Genomic DNA, 27,587 nt, shown 5'->3' on the forward strand with positions numbered 1-27,587 from the left:
CAACAAAAAATTTAATATAAAACTTCCTAATTTTTCAATTAAATTTTTGATTGATCCAATTAAAAAATTAATTGGATATTTCGGAAATTTCAATCATAAATTGAAAATGTCGATAATTTTTTTAATTGAATACTTTTTTCAAAAACTGTTATTTATATTATCATCTTGCAGTTGCAATTAAAAAAAATAATTGGATCAATTAATTTTGTGATTAAAACCGATTTTTATCTTTTGTATGTTGTAATCAGGAGACACACGAAACACGCCACCTGCCCAGTCAATCCTCGGTTTACTGCTCACACATGGTGTACTTCAGTAAAATAACTGGGTTCATAAAATTAGGGATGGAGACACTAAGTACTGTTAAAACAATAACAACCAACATTTGGAAAAAATGTCGTTTGAATAAATATTTTTTTTTTAAAGCAGGCTACTCTGTTTTTAGTTGTAGAAAACATCAACAAAATATCTTAAACCCCGTTTACACTGCTCTATAAATCCGGATTTAATGGCTCGTTCATCTGTTTTCCATTTAAAAACTCAGCTGACTAGAGCCTTAAATCCGGGTTTAATGAGCAGTGTAAACGGGGTTTTAATCTACTTAAACATATTTACGGCAAGTTTTCTGCATCCTGCCATCATATTACATCATATTCGTGAGTCGTGTGTGTCTCGTGAGTCGTGGTTATCACGCGAGTTGCGATTATCACGTGAGTCGTGATTTTTCTTGTGTGTCGTGCTTGAGTAAAATTGTTGATTATTACGTGAGTCGTGGTTATCACGTGAGTTGCGATTATCACGTGAGTCGTGATTTTTCTTGTGTGTCGTGCTTGAGTAAAATTGTTATCTCGTGAGCGTGCGTGAACGACATAAAAAAGTCGTGCGTTAGTAAAATTTTTTTCTCGTGAGTGAGAATTTACTCTCGTGCACATCGAAGGCCAAAGCAAGACCATTTCCGCTTTCAAGACACACTAACAATCATAGAGTATTTCGTTAAAAAATACAACATTGTATGAGATTTCAGTGAGTGCATGTTATGAAATGCATGTATTGCATTTTGCTTCAGATAAAGTATTTTTCTTGTCGTCTGCTTTCGTAGTACGAAGGCAACGTGGTTGATTTGGCAAAAGCATAGGTAAACACAAACACATACACAACTTGTTCGTTTTACTCTATCTTCAGTGTCTTGCTCTACAATAGTCTTAAAATAGAACATTATGTGGGGTTAGCGTTCACGATAAGATAAATTCAATTACAGGTAGGAGCAGTTGGCCAACAACATAAAACCGAGTACACTTTCTGTCATAATCAGTGATTAGTGCAACTCTGATTTTGAATAGGTTACTTGTTCGCGCCATATTTCGTTAATTGTGTGTGTTATGGCTCTTAACTGTAAGGCACTCATCCAAACGAACGTTATGAAAACTCGTTGATAGGTGGTGTACTCCTCGAAAAAAAATGTACTCAACTGTTGGTTTTGTGCAGGTCTTTGTCGCACACCTCTAGTATCAACCCCAAGGGTTGGGGTTGGTACTGTTCCCCTTTTAATGCGAAAAACCATCAAATTCTATATAAAAAATGTATGAGCTAATAATCCCGGTGCAATATGTAGGTAAGATTTAAAGTAATTTTGTTCAAAAAATCGTATTTTGTTACAGCAACTTGTACGAAAGTTGAACAGAATACTCTGCTTAAGTTTTTGTATATAACTTCGCCTTTACTCACATTTCCCCCACTATTCTATATTCACAGCTACGCTATGGTTCTACGCTACTTGTGTTGCCATATTCATCGAATACTTTGAATCAGCTGTTCCCATATATATTAAGTATTGTAAATCCGCGGGGGAAGAAGCTGTCAAAATTTCTTGTATTATTTTCTCCATTTGTTGTTAATGTGCTTGTTGTTGTGCATCCAACCGCGAAAGGAGAGTGTGAGTAATATACACATATACCCTAATTTATACCAAAAAAGCACAAAAACCATCGAAAATCCCGAGCAAGAAGTAAAATTATCAATCAATTAGAAATTTAGTTAGAATATAATTTTTTGTGTTAAAAATAGAACATGTCTCATCAAACGGGTATCAAAGGTAGGTGCAGTTAAATAAATTGCCTCCCAAGAGCTATTAAAATTGGCAAATTGAGTGTGTGTGTTTTCTTTTTTTGCCATTCAACAGCCAATGAAAAATTATTGAAAGTCTTTGGAAAAGCGAAGAATGGAAAATTACGTGTCATAAAAGTATCTATAGAAAATGGTAAGTAGCATACATATGTGTGCGAATGTATGTATGAATGAAAGCGCCAGCCGCGGCGGTGAATAATCTATGCTGATATGTATGTTGATCTTGTTGTTTTTCCAGAGGAATTGTCAGTCTCCGATACAGCGGAAGTAAAAAAAGATTGGGAGAAAGACTATGATAAACTTGTTGCTCCACTCATTGAGGAAAATGTGCCGTGTTACATTTTGTATCGTCTGGATACGAAATTGCAAACCGGCTATGCCTGGCTTTTGATGAGTTGGGTACCCGACTCGGCCACTATACGACAAAAAATGGTTTATGCTTCCACTAAAGCAACGCTCAAACAGGAATTTGGTTCTGCTCATATCACAGAGGAAATACATGCCACCAGCCGCGATGAAACCTCATTCGAGGGTTATCAACGTCACAAAAGAGCATTTGCTGCCCCGGCACCCTTGACCACACGCGAAGAGGAGTTGGCCGAATTGCGTAAGACAGAGGTGAATACGGAAATTAATACCGATACTCGACACCAGACTTTGGGGGGCATTGCATGTCCCCTGTCCGAGGCCACCAAACAAGCTATAAACGATATGCTCAGAGGCTCCTATGATTATTTGCAATTTCGCATAGACTTGGAAGGCGAACTAATACATGTGTCACATGCCGCCGTGGTGGCCCTTTCTGATCTTCCAAAACAAGTTCCAGACGATCATGCTCGTTATCATTTATATATGTTTAAGCACTCGCATGAGGGTGACTACTTGGAATCCTATGTCTTCATATACTCTATGCCGGGTTATTCATGCTCCGTAAGGGAACGGATGATGTATTCCAGCTGCAAAGCACCATTCCTAGATACTTTGCAGACACTGGGCATAAGTGTAGCCAAAAAGGTAAGCATGCTTAATGTAATTTTTATATCCTCCACCATAGGATGGAGTTATAACTAACTTCGTTAATCCGTTTGTAACACCCCGAAATGTTGGTCTCAGTCGATTTAGTCATGTTCTTCGATTTGATTTGTCATTGGAACACCTGTAAAAAGAAATTCTTATCCAAACATGAAAAATCTCTGAGAATTGTTATGACATTGGAATATCCTTTGTAATTCTTAGTTTCTGTCTATAAAAAGAAATCGTGCAAAAAACTTGACAAATGGGATCCATGATGGAGGGGGTATATAATATTCGGGCCGGCCGAACTAACTAGGGCCATCCCAAACGAAATCGACCCAAAGCTGAGTATTCTTTGCAGATTTTCAAGCGGAATGCTGTCAAACTCTATATAAAAAAATCGTCGGTGAAACGTTGGCTACAAATAGTAGCCAAGAAAAGTTGTACTCTGCTTATAGTGAGGCAAAAACATTTGAAACCACTGCCGGCATCATTTTTGTATGCTTTATTCATTAGTTCGTTTTTCTTTTTTTTTATTTATGAAAAAATAAATTAAATAGAGAAAAATATAAGTGCAGATATAAAAACGTGTTTTGGTACGGAAGCAAAAATATTTGATTGCTGTCAAAATCTGCTCGCGGAAAAAAATTTCGTTGACAATTCCGAAAGCAGAATAGAATACCAACCCTAACATATAGATGGCGGTAGCTGTATGAAAAAATAAATACTATACCTTCGTGAAAAGTGGCAACCTCCTAAAATATGCTCCATACCAAACGTGTTTTGGTATGGAAACTAAAATATTTGATTGCTGTCAAATTCCGCTCGCGGAAAAATTAAAAAATTTCCTTGACTATTCCGAAATCAGAATAGAATACCAACCCCAAATATACATAGATGGTGGTAATTGTGTGAAAAAAAGAAGAAAAAACGAACCACTGAAACCACAAAAATGATGTCAAGCGTTGCCACTAAATTTTTTTTCCCGATGTTTTTTTTTATATGGAGTTTAACAGCATTCCGCCTGAAAAGCTGAACAGTGTACTCATCTTAAACGACCACAGTGATTATGTTGATATGGAAAAAAATTTATCTCCGATATGTAATACAAAGATGCAAATGTGGATACAACAACAATACTTTCATTTGAAAGGTCTCAGTCCAACCTTTGTAAAGCTAGGGCTAGATTTTACTTTGAGGAAGTCTGAGCCTTCGTTTACTGATACAAAATTTTGGTTGGCTGTATTTAAACGGTTTGTTAGAGCTGCCGTGACGAACACGGTAAAGTTCGACCTGTTAAGTTCCCGGCTCGAGATATCTGTGAGCACAACACAGGCTGGAAGTTTATGGTCCGATCTGTGTGGTGCTCATCGCTATCACGTTCACAGGTTGCGAATAGTGGAATGCTCCGTACGGAGTACCTGCAGCAGCAGCCGTTGATAATCAGCGGTATCGAACGGAAAGTATGAGTGAGAGGCAGGGCGGCTCATGCTCTTGCATACATACTGAGTGCCGAGAATGCTCGATATGACAAGGCGAGCTATTGGCGCCTTTAAATAACCAATGGTCATCATGTTCCCGTGGCGAGGCAAAACTGTATTTTACGGGGTAGTTCGCAAAAAAAATCAAATTTTTTCCATACCTCCTAATTTTGACCCCAGGAATCCTAATATGAAGTCCGTTTTGGGGCTCGTTCCCGTGGACCCCCCCCTAAAGGGAGGTCAGGCGACACCGGCTCTTGCACAAATACTGAGTGCCTATGATGCTCGATATGACAAGGCGGGTTATTGGCGCCTTTAAATTTACCCATGTCCAACCTGTTTGGGGTGGCCGCCATAGCGCAGAAGTTAGCATGTCCGCCTATGACGCTGAACGCCTGGGGTCGAATCCTGGTGAGACCATCAGAAAACATTTTCAACGGTGGTTTTCCCCTCCTAATGCTGGCAACATTTGTGAGGAACTATGCCATGAAAAATTTCTCTCCCAACAGGTGTCGCACTGCGGCCCGTTGTTTGGCCTCGGCTATAAAAAGCAGATCCCTTATTATTGAGCTTAAAACTTGAATCGGACTGCACTCTTTGATATGTAATAAGATTGCCCCTGTTCTGAAATGTTCATTGGCAAAATTTGCAAATTTGCGATTTGCACCCTGTTCCCGCGGTGATCGGTTCTTTGGACCGGAAAGAGCTTGCTAACCTACATGAGCTTGACGAGGATCGCCACATTTTTTTCTTTGAGTGTCGCGCTTTTACAATTTTTTTTTTATACCCACCACCGTAGGATAAGGGGTATGTTCATTTAGTCATTCCGTTTGCAACACATCGAAATATCAATTTCCGACCCTATAAAGTATATATATTTCGGATCGTTGTAAAATTCTAAGACATTTTTTTTTTTGTGTATGTCCGTCCGTCTGTTGTAATCACTCTAAAGCCTTCAAAAAGTGAGATTTTGAGCTGAAATTTGGCACAGATACGTCTTTTTGATGCATGCTGGTTAAGTTCTGGAACGGGCCAAATCGGACCATATTTGGATATAGCTGCTATATAGACCGATTTTTCGATAAAGGGTCTAATGCCCATAAATGCTTTATTTTTTATTCGATTTTGCTGAAATTTGAAACAGTGAGTAGTTTAAGGTTAAGTTAACATCTGACCCAAATATGGTTCAGATCGGACTATATTTAGATATAGCTGCCATATAGACCGATCTCCTGATAAAGGATTTGAAGCCCATAAAAGCTTTATTTATTACCCGATTTCGCTAAAATTTGGAATAGTGCGCAGTTTTAAGCCTCCCAACATCTGACTTAAATATGGTTCAGATCGGACTATATTTAGATATAGCTACCATATACACGGATCTCCCGAATAAGGGTCTGAAGCTCATAAAAGCTTTATTTATTACCCGATTTTGCTGATATTTGCAACAGTGTGTTATTATAAGCCTCCCAACATCTGACATAAATATGGATTAGATCGGTCCATATTTAGATATAGCTGTCATATGGACCGATCTCCCGATAAAGGGTCTGAAGCCCATAAAAGCTTTATTTATGACCCGATTTCGCTGAAATTTAAAACAGTGGGTTATTTTAAGGTCCCCGCTATCTGACTTAAATAGGGTTCAGATCGGACTATATTTAGAAATAGCTGCCATATAGAAAGGTCTTCCGATAAAGGGTCTGAAGGCCATAAAAGCTTTATTTATTTCTGATTTCGCTGAAATTTGAAACAGTGAGTTTTTCTGAGCTTCACGATATCCGACCTTAATATGGTTCAGATCTGTTTGTAATTGGATATAACTGCCAAAAGGACCAATATTTTGTTCTACATTTAATAGTGATATATATATTAGACCCCTCAATGTCCGTGCTTAATTCGGGTGCTTAAGTTTTCCAATTTTCAGTGGTTTGTAACGAAATTGGGTTTACATATTCACCCGAGATGTTGGGTATCCAAAGTTCGGCCCGGCCGAACTTAATGCCTATTTACTTGTTTTATTTTTTTTTATTAAATTTTCCTTCTTTTTTTAGCTGGAAATAGATAGCGGCTCTGAATTAACCGAAGAATTTCTACAAGAGGAACTACATCCCAAGAAAATGCTCCACCGACCGGCTTTTGCCAAACCCAAAGGACCACCGAATCGTGGCGCCAGACGTTTAACTAAACCACAAGAATAATCCTAATTTATATATACAAATTCTACATACATACATATATATACAAACTATTTTTTGTTCCATTCACTTAGCCTTAGCTATTATTTTTGATTTAATATTACAAAGAAAAGAAAAAAACTATAATTCTTCTACTTCTTCAGCAGTAGAGAAGAATGTTGTAGCAACGAATGAAATTTTAACAAACAAAAACAAAAAACCATGCAGACTGCGTTTTGTTTTCATTAAATAAATTATTTTTATATCTATTTATGTATGCTTTTCTTAGCCTTTTTTTGTATAAAGAGAATGTATACACTTTTGATTTACATTTTGAATAGAGTTTTGTTTTTGTTTTACTAAGTGTGAGTGCATTAATGTTATATTTTTTTTTTGCCTAAATAAAAACCATGTATTATTTTCTTCACACTGATTTTCGTTTTTAGACATCTTTACATATTGGAGACTTATATATTTATTTATTTATGATATATAAATTTGTATTCAAAAATGTTGATGTATTGAAATAAATATCTTGACATTACTGGTCAATTTAATAGTGATTGGTCAAGTTTTGACAGTGGCATGTTGTTTCTTAATTGCGAATGATTACTGATATGATGATTATTTTAATGCAATTAATTTAATTTTCTTTGATTGGTTTGAAAAATAAGGTCGACTAAAGTTTGTCTTCCCTTAAGCTCTTTTCGATTTAGAATGCTTGAGTTCTTTAGCAAAGTTTTTGGGTATTTGAATAAAAGTCATACTTTCACCAAAACACCAATAACAAATTTTTAATATAATAGAAGTTTGGCAAAACAAAATCCCAATAGAATATTGTAGTGAAAATTTAAGCGGTATATATATTAGACATACTTATATACTATATTACATATCTAGTTGCAATGGAAAATTCTTCCTTTTTTTAATTAATTGAGAAAAAATAAAAATAAAAAATTGTAGTGTACAAACCATTAAAGGAAAAACAAAATTGTTGCAAATTTAAGGGCTTTAAGTCAGACTTCGGCTTGGCACTAACTTCTTGGTGGACCAGAATTGGAGAATTTCTACGCCGTCAGCTAACACCCTGCCTAGACCAACTCGCCGAATACATTGGAGCCCTTTTTTGTGTAAAATTTTTATAAAAAATCACGAAAGTTATTTTTTCATTACTTTGAGAATTCTTCTAGGGCGCAGTTTGAAAAACAATTTTTTTTTAAATAGCCCAATTTTTTTTTTTGGAAAATTATTGTATTATTTATCCGCTTAAGTTCGAAAAATGTCCCAGCAGCGTATTCTCGGAAAGTTTTTTTTAAAAAACCCGCGATAATAGTTTGGTGGCTTCAAATTTGGAAAATACAAATCCAAAGAATAATAACTCGGAACAAATTTTCCAAATTTGTTTCCTTATATTCTGGGGTCTAATTCTTGCATCCGTTATTGAGCGAGTTTTTGCTCGAAGATTAATTCCGTTCCATAAGTACCAATTTGATCATGGCTAACGATCGTAATTTGTCGAAAAGTTATCGATTTTGGAAAAGAAAAAATCGATACGCCGAACATATTAGCTGTGGAAGTCACTCGCGTACTTTATTTGCCAGAAGAAGAGTGCGAGAGAGAGAGCAAATTATGACAGTTAGAAAATAGAGAACCTGCTATTTTTTGCCAGCAGAACTTTTTTTGCCAGCAGAAATTTGCAACTTTGAACAGATGTTTTGTAAAGGTCAGCTGTTTTATGAAAGCAGTCGCTACATGAAAATACAAAAGCTAACGCCAAAATGGATCAAAAAGGCAGAGGTTAGTAAAAATATAAATATTGTTTATTGGTATTTATTAAAAATTTTTTAATTTTTATTTACTTTTGAATGTTCCTTTGAATTTGTTAAGGAGGGAAAATGCTGTGTCTAGCTGGGCCGTTAAACAAGTGACGCAAAGTGGTATCAGAAAAAATTTGCAAATTTATTTGCCAATTGTGAACGGAGACAGATATCTTCAGTGACAACAAAGTGTCCATAGCCGCCACATGACCAAATAGAAAGCTCCCTTAGCCTCACATCAGTGGTCGTAGCATTTTATGTAGCCACAATATCCAAAAGCATGGTTAGTCCAAGGTATTTTTGTCAGCACAATAAGTGTACTTTTGTATACGGTGATGGCATGCTAAGCAGTTGTAGTCCTATGCAGTCTATGCATTTAGAGGTAGTGGCAGTTGCCACACAAACAAAATATTGAGTGCACTATCTGTCAAAATCAATGATTAATGCAACTCTGATTTTGAGTATGTTACTAGTTCGCTCCATTTTTCGTTGTTCGTGTGTATTATGGTTCTTAACTATAATACACACACACAACCAAACTCGTTGCACTTCGCGAGAAAAAATTATATTCAGCTGTTAACGGTACACTACCATGTAATTATGTCATGTATACTGCTAATGCTCACTCACTCTCACGAGAAAAAGCGCGCTGTATAGGGCGCACCCTTGATTTCGATGCAAAATGAAACAAAACACCTCCGGGAAACATTTCTACAGAATATGTTATAATTAGATCGATGGTAATGAAGCCGTCATTCCATTAAAATGAATATTTTTATAAAAAAATTTTGAATTGCGTCTAGAAATTCAAAAAAAGTAGTCAAATGACTTTTTGTGGGGGAGTTTTATCTTCTATATACAGAATGGATTTATCAAATTCAATAAAAAGATTATTGATTCAATTAATTTTTTATTTGGATACATTTTTTTTTCAATTAAATTTTTAATTGGAAAAAAATTTTGTGATATTTTTTTCTGTGTATCAACCCTGAATAAGCAGTTATTTGATTCTTTCATATGTATGCATCTGCCAACAGATTCACACGTTAAAATACCGTATGAATTGAGAGCATAAACAAATTTTATTTTTCGCGAGTGTTGGGTGTCGCGTGAATCGTGAGTGCCGCGTGAGTCGTTAGTGTCGCGTGATTCGTGATTGTCGCGTGAGTTAGTGTCGTGAGCATGATTTCACTCATTCACACTCACGCACGAAGAATTTTAATTTAATCACGGTCACGCACGATCTCGTGATTGGATCTTACGAATCAAGTGACTTACGCGTGATACGACAACTCACGATTGGCACGACAACTCACGCATGACGCTCACGTGCACAACTCTCCTGCTGACCCCGGAATCAGAGGGAACTGCATCTGAAATCAATTGGGTGGTATAAACCATGTCATAATTATAAATATATCTTGGTACCATCAACGAATGCAATGACATCTTACGTTCAAAATTATCCCTAATAGACTTTTCCAAAAGCTGTACATTTACCTATTGTATGTCTTTGGGCATGGCTTTCGATAACCATCTGGTAACACTTTTTTCAGAATGTAAACAAAAGTACTGTTATTTGAAAAACGCGTTTAGGAAGCAGTAAACGGCGGGAATTCGTGAGCTTGTGATGTAAATCAATATGTTGTGAAGTAAAATTAAAATGTTTAGAGGTCGAATAGATTAAAAATATCAAAAACTGTAGTGAGGACATTGCGCGCAACGCATATGCATTGAGAAATACGATATTGCAATATACCCAAGGAGCATACGTCCTTACTACAATGCGTGAAGTGTTAACTTAAATTTTTTTCCCTTCGGAGTAGTGTGGAATGTTTCGTAAATCTTACGCGTCGTCGAGGACATTATATCGCAAGTCGGATATGTTTCAAAAATAAATTTTGTGCTGTGTTAAAAATATTCTAAATATTTTTAACGCGACTATTGTGATATTTAAGATCGTAATATGATAATCCAATATGTGCTTAACAAAACATCGGAAATGTTGCCAGTGTGCTATATGTGTGTACGCCGTGCAAATTGGGACAGCACGACATACTTCAACTGTTCATGTGCCCGGCCAAGTTTAATCGACTTACTATTTACAATGTCCGCTGAACGAACCCGACCCAACCCGTAGAGTGCCTCGATCTAGACACTAGCAGAATTTAGCAAATGGATAATTGATTAAGCTCAACATACTATTAAAACAACAACAAAAATTCATTTCCTGTGTAAATATAACGGACTTAACAAACATACACCACCGCAGTTTCCGCAATCCCTGGCAGCCGGTTGTACGCACTGGATTTACCCGATAAAGTCCTTCAGCGTACAACAAACTGCTAGAAAACCAATAACAACAACCACTGTCACCACTATGTATTGGTAAATCAACGGTTTTGCCAGCGCCGATGCTGGTAAGGTGGCCGCGTATTTTCAGACGTGAAGCAGGTCTTTGTCTGAATCGATCTAGGGTAGTAGATCTGGTTCATAAAACCTACTGTTCAACTAATATCAATGATTATCCTAAATAACAAAAAATTAATGTTGTTACAAATTTGCTTAGTGTTATAACAATTAGACAGAGACAATCCTTAATGGACACCGGTGGAATTGAGTAAACACTCGGAAGTTTCAATTGGCTACTTGAATGAAAGTTATGGCAATAATGCGCTAATAAACTCTAGGCGTTTCGTTAATTTGTCTGACATTAAAAATCGGGTTTCGTTTTTTAAAGCCTAACAACAATTTATTTAATATTTTCTAAAGTGATTTTTTCTCCCACTTTGGCATCGTGGGCCTTCATAATATCTGGTGTGGGTTCATCTTGCTCGGCAGCCAACTGTGATAAAACAAAAAAAATCTAATAATAAAAAAAATATCTAGTGCTAAAAAGTGCTTTACCTTATATGATTCTTCAACGGCTGCATCTCTATCCGTTCTCCATTTATATTGCCAATAACGTACTTCCTGCATAGAGGTGCCGGACAAAGACATTATCAGCAGTGATACAGCTCCACCCATGCCTCCGAGAAAGCCACCTATAATACCACCAGCAGCCATTCCTCTTAGGCCCATGTTGAATTTGTATAAGGCACCTGACAAGGTACCGGCTGCTAAGTATTCGTAAATGGAGGATTTTTCTCGGTATACTGACACCAAAGTGACAATGCCGCTGTAAATGATCAACAGAAGAATATTTAGTGGTAAGTACAAAACATTTTCATTTCAATGACTACTTACTAGTATGATGTTGTAAACAGCGCCACACGCCATCCCCATTTCAAACCACCTTTGGCAAAGCTCATAGTGAACTTGTCTTGCAATTTCCTCTACAAAAACAAAAAGTATTTTGTAGAACTGGTATTTTCAAAACTTTAACAAATTTATTATTACCTTAGCATCCAAATGAGATTGAAAGGCTGTGGCCTGATTGTTTTCCATAAAATCCATGTACGATACACGTGATTGTATAATACCGCCATAGATGGCTCCCACTAAAAATCCCAAGAAACCGGCTTGGTAAATGGAATTAAGTTCAGGCGATATGGAACCAAATTCACTGCAACGGATAGGTCAATAAGATCCTACATGATTTTGATATCTTGTAGTATGGTTATACTCACTCAACTTGAAAGATTTCCTTTACCCTGTCCCAGCCAGTTTCATTTGTTGGTGGTCTTTGCACAAATGATTTGTAGGTTTTTGTTTCTTTTGACACATTGTCATTTTCATCTGAATGCAATGGAAGAACGCCTAACAGCAACCATTTGCCTGGTCTACGTAAAGTGGATAAAGTTTGTCTTAACATTACTTTTAACTAAAAAAAAATATACGCCTGCCTAAAAGTGTCTTAAAAATACAAGTGAACACAGCAGCTGATTGATGTTCGCCGAAACATATGATGAGTTTGCCAGTGAGGGTAAAATATATGACAGATACTAAAAAAGATTTTGCGCCCAATTTCCATATGGAGGAATTTTGGTACAAAGCTTTAGAAGGGAAAAACATTTTATATGCTTTTTTGTGTAAATTATGTGATGGGGATATATCAAATATCAATGTCTTAAACATAAATCTGCTGAGTAGTTTTGGGGAACACTCTTCGATGATTACTCTGAATAAGAGATCATAGCCTGTTTGGTGCAACAAGGACCTTACTCAGACAAACAACATGGCGAAACAATTAAAGGTGGTCTCTTTTGTACAACAACTACCAATCACAAGAAGGCGGAATATCTTGTCATCAAACTGATCGACGTTTTGCCAACACACACAAAGAAATTTGTGTTTATACGTGTGTGTACATGAGCAGAGAATATGCGAGAAAGAAGATAACAAAAAAGAGAATGCAAACAAAAATCTGACATCTTAATACCGTCAAACTTGGCCGGCTGTTTACAGCTGTCGCGTGAGACCACCTTTTGAAATCCGCTTTGGGCAAACAATAAGTAGGCGCTACTAATCAGGCAAACCAAATTAAGCTTGGTTAACTATTGTGAGGCAATGAGGGACGTCGAAATGATTTCTATTTAAACACTTTCCAATTGTCAATGACGCCAATAATAAGACATTGTCATCATGGTAGATGAAAGATTTTTCTCACCTTCCCAGAAATTTACCATACATTTATAGATGCAAATCGGCCGAAAGACCGTCGAAATGCAGGCACCTCAGCTCTAACAGATTTTTTACTATTTTTGTACAAACCACCTAAGGACGGGGGTATATTCATTTTGTCATTCCGTTTGTAACACATCGAAATATCCACTTCCGACACTATAAAGTGTTTATATTCTTGATCAGCGTAAAAATCTAAGGCGATCTAGTCATGTCCGTCCGTCCGTCTGTCTTTTGAAATCACGTTACAGTCTTTATAAATAGACATATTGAGTTGAAACTTTGCATAGATTCTTTTTTGTCTATAAGCAGATTAAGTTTGAAGATGGGCTATATCTGACTATATCTTGATATAGCCCCCTAATAGACCAATCATCTGATTTAGGGTCTTAGGCCCATAAAAAGCCACGTTTATTATCCGATTTTGCTGAAATTTGAGACAGTGAGTTGTGCTGGGCCCTTCGACATACTTATTCAATTTGGACCAGATCGGTTCGGATTTGGATATAGCTGCCATATAGACCGATCTCTTGATTTAAGGCTTTGGGCTCATAAAAGGAGCATTTATTCTCCGATGTCGCCGAAATTTTGAACTGTTGAACTTTAGGCCCCTCGAAATCTTTCTACAATATGGCTTAGATCGGTCCAGACTTGGATATATGCGTGATATAGACCGATCTTTCGATTTAAGATGTTGGGCCCATAAAAGGCGCATTTATTGTCCGATTTCTCAAAAATTTGGAATAGTAAGTTGTGTCAGGCTATTCAAAATTTTTATGCAAATTAGCCCAAATTGGCCCAGATTTGTATGTAGCTGCCATATAGACCGATCTCTCGAGTTAAACTCTTAGCCCCATAAAAGGCGAATTTATTGTCCGATTTCATTGAAATTTAACACGGTGACTTATGTTAGACTTTTCGACATCCGTGTTGTATATGGTTAAGATCGGTTAATTTTTAGATACAGCTACTAAAAAGACCAATTTTTCGTTATACACAATTGAACAATGCCTTGCAAATGCAAATTTGCCCATGAACATTTCATTAAGGTACAGGGGCAAACTTCTCGCATATCAATGAGTGCAGTCCGATTCAAGTTTTAAGCTCAATGATAAAGGGGCCTCCTTTTTATAGCCGAGTCCGAACGGCGTTCCGCAGTGTGACACCTCTTTTGAGGAGAAGTTTTTACATGGCATAGCACCTCACAAATGTCGCCATCATTAGGAGGGGATAAACACCGCCGACAATTTTATGATGGTCTCGGCAGGATTTGAACCCAGGCGTTCAGCGTCATAGGCGGACATGCTAACCTTTGCGCTACGATGGCCCACAGGCTATATGGCAGCTATATGCAAATATGGTCAAATCTTGCCCGCATTTTCCAGTAACGTGTAGGAAGAAAAATTCTCCTTTTATGGGCTTAACACTTTTAATCGGAGATCGGTCTATGTGGCAGTGGCAGTATTCAAAATGAGGTGTCGAGTTCTACCAAAACTCACTCTGCCAAATTTGATCGAAATGGTATGAAAAATGCTTCGCTTATGGACTTAAAACTCTTTTGTGGGAGATCGGTCTCGGTGGCTGCAATATGCACATATGGTCCGACCTGGAACACATTTCGCAGGAATGGGTAGGAGTCTTCCAGAACTCGCTGTGCCTAGTTTTAACGAAATCGGGTAATAAATGGATCTTTTTTCTGGCCTTAATAGCCTATATCGGTAGATCGTGTGGTCGTTCTACTATATGGCAGGAAGCATGGTCGCCATTGGTTATTTAAAGGTGCCAATAACTCGCCTTTTCATATCGAGCATCATAGGCACTCAGTATTTGTGCAAGACCCGGTGCCGCCCGGCCTCTCACTGAGCCTTTTCGCTCAATACTGTTTATTGTCCGCGACTGCCGTATGGAGCAAGTCACTCCGCAACCTTTGGACGCCCAGTAGCTTCTCGTGATAACGAAGAACACCACCTAGATTGGAGATCAAAGTTTCCGCTATACCGTGCCGGGTTGTGTTGTTGTTGTAGCAGTGAGGTTTACACTGAGGAGGCAGCCCTTGCCCATGAAGAACTTCATCGGCTCAATCCGGTACAACATCTCGATTTGTCATATCGAGTATCACATTCACTCAGTATTTTATGGATCGATTTTTGATTGCAACCCAACTTCAATTGCCAACGGCCAAATTTTGTTATAGAATTTTCCATTTTTGAATTAATTTGCATAAGTTTTTGCAATTAAAAAAAAGCTTAGAAAAAAACTTATTTTAAATTTTGACAACGAATACACAATCTCAAACTTTAGGTATAGACCATGCATCCATTTCCAAAATAAATATTGGATATCATTTTTTTATTAGGACATTTGTCATAAATTATAAAATACAAAATCATTATCATTACTACTTCTACATTGATGAAGCGAACAATGCCACTTCCATTTTATCCTTCTCTCCTCTTAGAGCATTCGTTATCCCCCTCTGCTTTAGACAACCATTAAACGTGGCGCAATATTCATAGACATCAGTTCTTGGAACAAGAGTTTAGCAGCATACGGCAAACGAATTTGGGATATTTGTGTCTTATTCTTACAGCCCTTACATTCAAAGGTGTTGTTGCGCAAATTGGCTATGGCAATTAGGCCACAGAAATTACAAACATGTATACGATAGGGATCTGAGACCTCAAACAGACGTTCTCTCAGAAATTGTGCTGCACCATGGGATATTTGACAATCACGTTCCATCTCACCGAAACGCAAACCACCATCACGAGCTCTGCCCTCCATAGGTTGTCTTACAAGAATTTGCACTGGTCCTCTTGCTCTGGAGTGAATTTTGTCGTCCACCATGTGCTTAAGACGTTGGTAATAAGTGGGACCTAAGAAAACTTGAGCATTAATTTTACGTCCAGTGTGTCCATTGTACATGACCTCATTGCCACGCAAATGATAGCCATACTCTTGCAGGAAAGTTGAAATTTTCTGTACGTTAACAGCATCATTGAAGGGTGTAGCATCACCAATTTCTCCCTTGTTGGAACCCAGTTTGCCCTGGAGGCATTCAATTAAATGGCCAATTGTCATACGAGATGGAATAGCGTGGGGGTTAATGATAATATCGGGAGCCAAACCTTCACAGGTAAATGCCATGTCCTCTTGACGGTATTGAATACCGCAAGTACCCTTTTGACCGTGACGTGAAGCAAACTTATCACCAATTTGGGGAATACGAACAGATCTCACACGAATCTTACAAAACTTGTAGCCCTCACTGTTCAAGGTCAACATGACTTGATCCACAATACCAGTTTCAGAATTACGCAGGAAGGTGGAAGCATCTCTTTTGGTAAAGCGTTTCGTGGTGCTATCAAGTTCATCATCATTTTCGGGTAAAGTCATGGTTTTTCCAATAACCACATCGTCGCCGGATACACGAATGCCGGGAGCAATAATACCATCATCATCCAATTTGTCGTAGTGAGCATTACGCATACCCTGGCAGGTTTGGCGATTGGGTTTCTCAAAGTTCTCTTCTTGGTCACCAATGCGTTTGTTTTCTGAATCCTTATAAGAACGGTAGAACACAGAACGGAAATAACCCCTTTCGACAGCTGAAGCATTCAAAATGACAGAATCTTCCTGGTTGTAACCGGTATAGCAGAGAATGGCTACAATGGAGTTAATGCCGGCAGGCAATTCTCTGAAACGCAAGTATTCCATGGAACGTGTGGTGACCAAGGGTTTCATGGGATAGTATAAAACGTGAGCCAAAGTGTCCATCCGTACGTGGAAATTGGTGATATAAACACCCATAGCTTGCTTACCTAAAAGGGGAATGCAAAATATTGTAAGGGCTTCAAGATGCTTTATAGTGAAGACGCCTACTTACCCATAGCACTTTGATAGGTATTACGGGGCGACTGGTTGTGATCAGGGAAGGGAATAATGGAGGCACAAACACCCAATATCATGGCTGGGTGAATTTCACAATGCGTATATGTGGTACAATAGGCATAATCCTTGTCGTGCTTCAAATCATAGGGCGACATGGCAATCATAACAGTTTCCTCCTCCAAGGTATCAATATATTCCACTACACCAGAAGCCACCAACACTTGCCAACTGTAGTTATTGTAGTCACGTTCCTTTAACATTTCAACATGAGTTTTCTTAAGTAGCAAGGAGCCATTCTCTACGATAAGCAGAGGGCGACAAATGCGTCCAGCATCAGTGTATATACGAATTTCACGATCACGAATATCTCGAATCATAGACACCTCCGAGACAATGATATCCATCTGTCTTCTCAATTTTCTCAAAGTAGCCATCAATTGTTCGGGATCGCGATGTATGCCCACCCAACAGCCATTGACAAATATCTTGGTGGCATCTGCAATGGCAGATGGGGCAATTTCTTCCAAATTTTCCATAGACCATTCTTCCAAGAACTCCAATATAGGTGAGGGTTGTGAACCGACAGAGATATAGGCCATAAGAGCCAGATTCTTTACAAGGCCGACAGCAGCTCCCTCTGGGGTTTCGGCAGGACATAACATACCCCACAAAGTATTGTGCAATTGACGAGGTTTGGCCAATTTACCGTCACGACCAATGGGCGAGTTGACACGACGCAAATGTGACAATGTGGAGGCGAAAGTTAAACGATTCAATACCTGAGACACACCAGCACGAGCCTGATGGGCCTTTTTCTGATCACCCCAATTGCCAGTGGCCAAGGAATAACGTAGACCATCAGTGATGATATTTGTCTTAATGGCCAATTCCAAATTGAAATCTTTGCCGCGATCAATGAATTTCTGAGTGTACATGCGAACCTCTTTCAAGAGATTTTTGAACAAACCTCTAAACAAGAAAGCCATCAAGGGACCAGCCAAATCCAAACGTTTGTTACCTAAGGCGAGAAAAGCAATTAAGCTGGGAAACAATTTTTGACACTATGGTTATATATACCGTAGTGATCCCGATCATCCAATTCTCGGCGACCCAGAGAAGCCAATAGTAGACGATGTACCATATAACCCAAGAAATAGGCCTTCTTTGTCTCACAAAAGTCTGAAACACCCACATGAGGCAACATTTCTTTCTGCAAAATTTCCTTAGCGTATTTAATACGCTTGTCTTTGGTCACACCAGGCCGAGCACCTCTTGTACCAATGAAATTCAAGGCGACATTTTGTTCCTGTACCACAAAAGCTTCATCCAAAGAGGGTTTAACCATTTCCATCATTTCGGGATCATCAAAATCATAAATAATGTGCTCCAGAATATCACGATCTGCCACAAAACCCAAAGCACGGAATACTATCATTATAGGAATTTCCTGTTTGATATATGGCAAAATGGCAATAATACGTTGACCAATAGCCGATTTTTTGATATTCTGCGAACCTCGAGCCATCATATTAACCCAGAGTGTAGAAGTGGGACGTGAACTGTGCTCCAGACAAGAACGAATTTCAGCCTTGTAGGCATATTTGCCATCCTTCATGCTGAAGACATACACGGTATTTGTGGCCATTTTCTCCTGAGCAATTAACACCTTTTCAGAACCGTTAATGATGAAATAGCCACCAGGATCCAAAGGGCATTCATTCAATTCTGTTAAATCACGATCAGTTAACTGAGAAAGCAAGCAATAGGTTGAGCGCAACATAATGGGAATTTTGCCAATGAAAGTCTTTTGATGTTGTGTCTCCACGGGAGCTTGGCCTTCAACAATTTTCGATTTTGTAATGTCCACATACAATGGGGCGGAATAAGTTAAATTTCTTAAACGGGCTTCGTTGGGCATCATAGGACTAGGCGAGCCATCCTTTTCCCAATGTGTGGGTTTGGAGAGATAAATTTGTTCAAATTTCAAAAGAAAACGTGGCTAAGGGGGTATACAGCAAAATGTTAAAATAGGTTTGTGGGTTAAGCAAAAGTGGCTACCTACCGGGGTCTCAATTTCACCTGAGGTATGCTGGGCCTCTGCTTGCAAATCAATAGCCGGCGAGTCTTCCACTATACGCTGTACAGACATCTGAATAAACTCATCGAAACTGTCCAATTGTTGTCGCACAAGACCTTTCTCATCAAAGTAGGCGTTAATCACAATCCAACAGGCCTCCTGCCACAATTCGTGAGAAATCTCCTCAGCATTCTCCTCCTCGTACAATTCTGGAAAAAATTATTAAAATATACTAATATAAAATGTACTTTTCAACATTATTGTATGTGGATAACAGCTTTCCAGACGCCATATTTTTTCTTTCTTCGTGCGTTTGAGCAAGATTTTTTTCTTGCTCAAATTACTCCTTTTATTTTACTTACGGTCATCATTATCGTACATCATCTTGAAGAATTTATCTTCGTAATCCTTTTCGTTTTTATATTATTCAATTCTTTTTCTATTTAATCTCTTTTTTTTTGTAAAAAAATAATTGTGAAAATTTCACCAGAAAAAATACCATGCAAAACCCACCAATCTGTTCGGCGGTGTTTTGCGGCTGTGTGTGTGTGTGTCGAGATGACATTTGTTTACTTGCCGTGAGAGACGTTGCCACATTGTAAAACCGGGTGGTTAGTTAGTCGCCATCGTAACGTGAATTGGATATTCAACTCGAACGGCTGAAATAAAAAGAAATGTTAATTGGAGAAATAATTATAGATAATCAGTAGGCAATTACATTATTTGAAAACCTCAGCATTCCCTAATATCCTTTTTTAGACATAGGTTCCTATACTCCCGGGCACCTCACCATCCTGGGCGAAAAAGGACCCCAATCTACGTAATATGGGTTGCAAATTAAAGTTATTGGTTAGTGGATTCTTAGGAAAAAATTCACTTTATAGGGCGCAACCCCGAATTTTTTAATTTTTTGCACCCCCTCCGCCCCTGATTTGGACCCTAGGACCAACGAATATGAAGTTGGGGCAAAAACACCCCCCATAGGCAAAATGGGTATCAAATGAAGAGTATTGTCGACTCGAATATGATAATGAAAAAACATGGCAAAAAATTGGACCCGGGTAGGACCTATGGGATCTTGAGAATTTCTAACTCGCATTACTTTTGACTGAAGAATCGAATTTCAAAACGTGATACAACAAAATTATTTAAAAATTTGTAAGTAATCTGTCTATAAGTTAAAACCGGTTTAAAAATGTCTTCGCAAATCGAAAATACGTGGTCAGCCTATAAGATTTTTTGTCACCTCCGGAGGTATTTTTCACCTGAGGTTAACAATATTTAATAATAAATATCGACACTATCGTGATTTTTCCATCACCTATATTTCAAACAAAAATGAGAAATAAAAATCAGGAGATCGATTTATCGATATCAATGCACAGACCAAAAAAAAAATAAGGTTAATAAAGTCAATTGGAAGTCATGAGAGAAATCATTGTACAAAATGTCAGCCTAATCGTATGAAAATTGCGCCCTCTATAGGCGCAACGATTTTATAGTATACATTCATTGTCGGATTGCTTATTTTTCAGTCAAAAATTAAATAACGATAATCGATAGTGCCATCGATATTTTGTCAGCTCTACTCAGAATCATTTTCTAATTCGATTTAACTATGTCCGTCTGTTCATGTTAATTAGTGTAGCAAGTAGAGGTCGCAGTTTTCATTCGAACGTATTCAAATTTGGCACAAGGATTTTCTTGGGCCTAGAGACGTATTCTATTGAAATTGGAAAACATCGGTTCAGATTTGGATAGAGCCCCCATATAGGCCGAATAACATGCCTGTACCAAATTTGAAGACTATCGGATGAAAACTGCGACCTGTAGTTTGTATACAAACTAACGGACAGACGGACAGACAGACAGTCAGACAGACGGGCATATCTAAATCGAATAAGTAAGTGATTCTGCATTATTACTGTAAATCGGATGAATATATTGGGTTGCCCAAAAAGTAATTGCGGTTTTTTAATATAGTCGGCGTTGACAATTTTTTTCACTGCTTGTGACTCTGTAATTGCATTCTTTCTTCTGTGAGTTATCAGCTGTAATTTTTAGCTTGCTTTAGAAAAAAAGTATATTTGATTAAAGTTCGTTCTAAGTTTTATTTAAAAATGCATTTACTTTCTTTTAAAAAATCTGCAATTACTTTTTGGGCAACCCTATATATGGAAGCTATTTCCAAATCTGAACCGAAAACATGCCTGTACGAAATTTGAAGACGATCGGATGAAAACTGCGACCTGTAGTTGGTACACAAATTAACACGGACAGACAGACAGACAGATAGCTAATTCGAATCAAAAAGTGATTTTGAGCCAATCGCTATACTTATCAATGGGTCTATCTCTCTTCCTTTTGGGTGTAACAAACAAATCCACTAAGTTAAAATACCCTGTACTACGGTAGCGGTGTAGGGTATAAAGAGATTCCACAACAGGGTTGAAGTCTTAAAACGAGATTTTTGCATAACACAAAAGAAAATAAATAATTAATTCCGATAAACTTTTGAACATTGAATTAATTTTTACAATGTGCGAATTATGGCATACAGGGTGGCTGATGAAAGCCGCTACCAAAAAAAAATGTAATAACTTTTTTTCTATTTAATAATAATAATTTAATAATTAATTTAATTAATTAATTAATTAATTTAATTAATAATAATTTAATAATTAATTTAATAATTTAATTTAACATGAATAAAAGAAAAATTTATTCCATACACCGAAAAAAAAATGTAGCAATATTCATCATTGTAGCAATATTCATCAGCCACCCTGTATAATCAGCCATTGTTGTGGTATAAATAAATAAATCACAGATTACAAAATGTCTTAATAATGAATTTAAACTTTTTAAAATGTAGCATAAGTTAACGGTGGTTATAATTGGACCACAATATTCAAATGAAAAATGTTGTATAAAAAACCGGCATTCGGAAGCGACTCACTCCTCAGCTTAGTTTTGGTCTATGAAGAAATGTATTCCATTGGCATAGGAATGATGTATTACTTACATACGCAACCACTGACCACGACCTTGTGAAGTGCCGGCAAAGAGATTTATTCGCATAAATATTTTGCAGATGTGAATTTTCAACGTTGTAGAAATATGTACATAGATTATTTTATGTAATCTTGCAATATTGTCTCTCGTTGACGAGCTCTGCTTTTCTCGGACAAAGCAAATCGTCATTGAATTTAATTTTGCTTCAAATAATTACACCACAGGTTGGAATTATTTATTAATGACAAAAAAAAGTTGTATATCATCTCATGGTAGTTCTCACCATTCACATTTACGTTACGATTCGCATCATCTTTGAAGAAGTACGGTCCAATGATGCCACCAGCCCATGAACCGCACCAAACTGTGACTTTTCCTGGAGTCCTTGGTAGCTCTTGCAATGCTTCTGGCTGATCTTTTCTCCAAATTCGACAATTCTGCTTGATTACGTACCCATTGAGCCAAAAATGAGCTTCGTCGATGGAATGGAAGAAGCGCGAGGTGAACTTTCTTAACAGAGCACGCATTTTGATCATAAAGTTCAATAATTTTCAAGCCTTGTTCGTTTGCAGGACTATTCATGGTTAAACTGAAGATGTTGGACAGTGAAACAAAAAACGAAACGTGCGTGAGCTTTTTAAACCAGTGTTGCCAAAAAGATAAAAGCTAAAACATCACCCTTTACAATCACCCAATTCAATATATAGATAAAGAATTTCAACTTTACACATAGATGGAGATGAGATTCTACCGGGTAAATATCCAATGCTTGGGTATTTATTGGGTAAATACCCAATGCTTGGGTATTTATTGGGTAAAAACCCAAGCATTGGGTAAACACCCAAGCATTGGTAAATACCCAATAAATACCTTTTTTATAACCCCCACCAAAAGGATGGGGGTATATTCTTTTTGCCATACCGATCTCTCGATATAAGGTCTTGGGCCCATAAAAAGTGCATTTATTGTCCGATTTAAGCAAAATTTATGGACAGTGTTCGGCCCCTCGATGTCCTTCGTGAAGATGGCCCAGATCGGATCAGTTTTGGATATATCTGTCATGTAGACCGATCTCTCGACTTAAGGTCTAGGGCCCATAAAAGGCGCATTTATTCTCAGATTTCGCTGAAATTTGGGACAGTGAGTTAAGTTAGGCCCCTCGACACCTTTCTTCAATTTGGCCCGTATCGGTCCAGATTTGGATATAGCTGCCATATAGACCGATCTATTTTATTACGATTTTGAGCCCATAAAAGGCGCATTTATTGCCCGAAGATTTGGGCAAAATTTGGAGCAGTGTGTTGTTTTCGGCCTCTCGATGTCCTTCGTGAAGATGACCCAGATCGGTCCAGTTTTGGATATAGCTGCCATATAGACCGATCTCTCGATTTAAGGTCCATAAAAAGCGCATTTATAATCCGATTTCGCTGAAATTTGACACAGTGACTTATGTAAGGCTTTTCGACATCCGTGTCCTATATGGTTCAGATCGGTCTTAATTTCGATAAAGCTGCCAAAAAGACCAATATCGCACCAAAATGGAACAGTGGCTTGTATTTACAAGACCACTCGAATGTCCGTGCCGAATTTTTTCCAAATCCGATCATGTTTGGATCTAACTGTTATGGGTTCATAAATAATGCATTTTTCACCTAATTATGACGAAAGGTGTTTTACATATATACCAGAGTTGGTGGGAATCTAAAGTTTGGCCCGGCCGAACTTAATGCCTTTTTAATTGTTCTTCCCTATTTAGGCAATAACTTCCTATTTTGGCCAGAACAATTTTAATGTCAAGGGCGGGAAAGCGGTCATATTCTCTTTGTAGGCGCTCGTAGAAAATATCCTTGGTCTGTTCGTCGGGGCATGGGCGCTAATAAGGCTGATGCTGAAGAATTTGGCCATTATGCGGATTGTGGCTAGGATGTGGCTGGATGAGAGCCCCCTGCGTAAACCTGGCGGCAAGATGTTTCAGTCTACGACTAACCACAAATCCACAGCCAAATTGATGCCTGGTTTCATGGCAGCTATAATATAGGGCGTTACCTTTCGTTATTGTTTTGGGGCCTTTTCCGAGCCATTGCACCTCCTGCATGGCTGTAATGTCTGCCCTGTATTTCTCAAATACATCCCTCAGTGCGTATACTGCACCCTCTCTATAAAGAGTGCGGACATTCTAGTTGCAGTTACGCAAATCATGGTCCTTAAAACGGGGGTTGTCAACATAGGGGAGCCAATTGTTCATCTTCTTTGTTTTTTTCAAAGCAAACTCTTCAAGTTTTTCGGATGATGGGCTACTAACCCGACGCCTCAACTCATCTTTTTATACACACCACCATAGCATGGGGGTATACTATCCTAGTCATTCCGTTTATAACAACTCGAAATATTGATTTAGGACCCCATAAAGTATATGTATTCTTGATCGTCTCGACATTCTGAGTCGATCTAGCCATATCCGTCTGTCGAAATCACGATAGCGGGCGAACGCGATGTAGTTTGTTTGGGATTGCAAATGGGCCATATCGGTTCAGATTTGGATATAGCTCCCATATAAACCGATCTCCCGATATGACTTCGGGGGCCCCGAAAAGCCGAAATTTTTGTCTGATTTGACTTTTGGGGAACACGTGGCACATTTTAACTCACTATCTTTAACGGATGTTACAGGTAGCTACCCAGGTGACACCGCAGGAAGGTTAGTGTTCACATTTGAGACCAAGAAAGACCACAATAAGCCTGGATTCTGCCATCGGAAATATATATGCGGATTATAAATGCGCCTTTTACAGGGCCAAGACTTAAAATCGAGATGTCGGTCTATATGGCAGCTAAATCCAAATCTGAACCGATCTGGGCCAAATTGCAGAAGTATGTCAAGGGGCGTTACTTACCTCACTGTCCCCAATTTCGGCGGCATCGGACAATAAATGCGTCTTTTATGGGTCCAAAACCTTAAATCGAAAGATCGGTTTATATGGCAGCTATATCCAAATCTGGACCGATCTGGGCCATATTGCAGAAGTGTGTCAAGGGGCTTAACTTAACTCACTGTCCTAAATTTCGGCGATATCGAACAATAAATGTGCCATTTATGGGCCTAAGACCCTAAATCGGAGGATCGGTCTATATGGCAGCTATAACCAAATCTGAACCGATGTCGGCCAAATGTACGAAGGATATCGAAGGACCAAAGACAACTCACTGTCCCAAATTTCAGCAAAAACGGATGATAAATGTGGGTTTTGTGGACATAAGTTCCTAAATCGGAGGATCGGTCTATATGGCAGCTATATCCAAATCTGAACCGATCTGGGCCAAATTACCGAAGGATATCGAAGGGCTCAAGACAACTCACTGTCCCAAATTTCAGCAAAATCGGATGATAAATGTGGCTTTTGTTGACCTAAGTTTCTAAATCGGAGGATCGGTCTATATGGCAGCTATATCCAAATTTGAACCGATCTGGGTCAAATTACCGAAGGATATCGAAGGGCTAAAGACAACTCACTGTCCCAATTTTCAACAAAATCGGATGATAAATGTGGCTTTTATAAGCCTAAGACCCTAAATCGGAGGATCGGTCTATATGGCAGCTATATCCAAATCTGAACCGATCTGGGCCAAATTACCGAAGGATGTCGAAGGGCCTAACACAACTCACTGTCCTGAATTTCAGCAAAATCGGATAATAAATGTGGCTTTTATGGGCCTAAGTTCCTAAATCGGAGGATAGGTCTATATGGCAGCTATATCCAAATCTGAACCGACCTAGGCCAAATTAACGAGGTATGTCGAAGGACCAAAGACAACTCACTGTCCCAAATTTCAGCAAAAACGGATGATAAATGTGGGTTTTGTGGACATAAGTTTCTAAATCGGAGGATCGGTCTATATGGCAGCTATATCCAAATCTGAACCGATCTGGGTCAAATTACCGAAGGATATCGAAGGGCTAAAGACAGCTCACTGTCCCAATTTTCAGCAAAATCGGATGATAAATGTGGCTTTTATGGGCCTAAGACCCTAAATCGGAGGATCGGTCTATATGGCAGCTATATCCAAATCTGAACCGATCTGGGCCAAATTAAAGATAGATATCGAAGGGTCTAAGACAACTCTTTGTCCCAAATTTCAGCAAAATCGGATAACAAATGTGGGTTTTATGGGCCTAAGACCCTAAATCGGAGGATCGGTCTATATGGCAGCTATATCCAAATCTGAACCGATTTGGCCCAAAATAACGAAGGATGTCGAAGGGCCTAACACAACTCACTGTTCCGAATTTCCGCAAAATGGGATAATAAGTGTTGCTTTTATGGGCCTAAGACCTGATATCGGCCAATCGGTCTATATGGGGGCTATATCAAGATATAGTCCTATATAGCCCATCTTCGAACTTAATCTGCCTATAGTTTCAGCCCAATATCTCTATTTTTAAAGACTGTAGTGTGATTTCAACGGAGGCCACCGTAGCGCAGAGGTTAGCATGTCCGCCTATGACGCTGAACGCCTGGGTTCGAATCCTGGCGAGACCATCAGAAAAAATGTTCAACGGTGGTTTTCCCCTCCTAATGCTGGCAACATTTGTGAGGTACTATGCCATGTAAAACTGCTCTCCAAAGAGGTGTCCCCAGGCGGCACGCCGTTCGGACTCGGAGGGCCCCTATCGTTGAGCATAAAACTTAAGTCGGACTGCACTCATTGATATGTGAGAAGTTTGCCCCTGTTCCTTAGTGGAATGTTCATGGGCAAAATTTGCATTTGCAGTGTGATTTCAACAGACAGTCGGACAGACGGACGTACATATCTAGATCGTCTTAGTTTTTTCCCCTTATCAAGAATATATGTACTTTATAGGGTCGGAAATGGGTATTTCGATATGTTGCAAATGGAATGACAAAATTAATATACCCCCATCCTTCGGTGGTGGGTATAAAAACACATCTCGAAACAAGGTGTCAGAAAGTTTTAATAATTACCACTAAAGATAAAAGTTCATTGAACTTTTTCTCTTAACATCAACTTAGATTTGCTAATTCCACATTTTTATTTTATCTATTCGATAACTGCAAAAACCGTTGGCTCCATATTTCTCCATCCCCAGATAGTCAAAAAATTGTTTGCCTACGACCATATTCGTGTGGACAAATGCCCTCTGACATTTATTGATAAGGCAAAACACTTTCCTGCTGTTTAATTAACGCTTTTCACTTCAGTTCGTGTCAGTTTCACTAAAATCAACATTTCTGATGCACAACAACAACAACAACGACTAAAACATAGCCAAACTTTACGCTGATTTGTGCATTTGCATGTGACAGATTTGAAAACGTTTTTATTATGCATAGCAAGGCATACCATTTTG

General features: G+C 38.4%; 3 protein-coding genes across 3 annotated transcripts; 1 reads left to right on the forward strand and 2 right to left on the reverse strand.

Moving 5' to 3' along the window:
* The first annotated feature begins 1,830 nt into the window (after positions 1–1,830).
* Positions 1,831–6,879, forward strand: LOC106096263 (twinfilin). The gene is made up of 4 exons (XM_013263918.2): positions 1,831–2,092; positions 2,180–2,257; positions 2,363–3,138; positions 6,674–6,879. The coding sequence occupies exons 1-4, from the start codon at positions 2,068–2,070 to the stop codon at positions 6,818–6,820; spliced, it is 1,026 nt and encodes a 341-aa protein (XP_013119372.2). The 5' UTR covers positions 1,831–2,067; the 3' UTR covers positions 6,821–6,879.
* Positions 6,880–11,338: 4,459 nt separating this feature from the next.
* Positions 11,339–12,506, reverse strand: LOC106096215 (RPII140-upstream gene protein). The gene is made up of 5 exons (XM_013263858.2): positions 12,243–12,506; positions 12,013–12,178; positions 11,860–11,948; positions 11,521–11,791; positions 11,339–11,458 (listed from the first exon to the last, which is right to left on the reverse strand). The coding sequence occupies exons 1-5, from the start codon at positions 12,425–12,427 to the stop codon at positions 11,366–11,368; spliced, it is 804 nt and encodes a 267-aa protein (XP_013119312.2). The 5' UTR covers positions 12,428–12,506; the 3' UTR covers positions 11,339–11,365.
* A 3,026-nt stretch (positions 12,507–15,532) lies between these two features.
* On the reverse strand, positions 15,533–19,745 carry LOC106096251 (DNA-directed RNA polymerase II subunit RPB2). The gene is made up of 5 exons (XM_013263901.2): positions 19,567–19,745; positions 19,190–19,413; positions 18,205–19,126; positions 17,123–18,145; positions 15,533–17,057 (listed from the first exon to the last, which is right to left on the reverse strand). Exons 1-5 carry the CDS (start codon positions 19,586–19,588, stop codon positions 15,718–15,720), a joined length of 3,531 nt encoding a protein of 1,176 aa, XP_013119355.1. The 5' UTR covers positions 19,589–19,745; the 3' UTR covers positions 15,533–15,717.
* Between the last annotated feature and the right edge of the window lie 7,842 nt (positions 19,746–27,587).

This window comes from Stomoxys calcitrans, chromosome 2 (genome assembly GCF_963082655.1).
Source record: "Stomoxys calcitrans chromosome 2, idStoCalc2.1, whole genome shotgun sequence".
Taxonomy (NCBI): Eukaryota; Metazoa; Arthropoda; class Insecta; order Diptera; family Muscidae; genus Stomoxys; species Stomoxys calcitrans.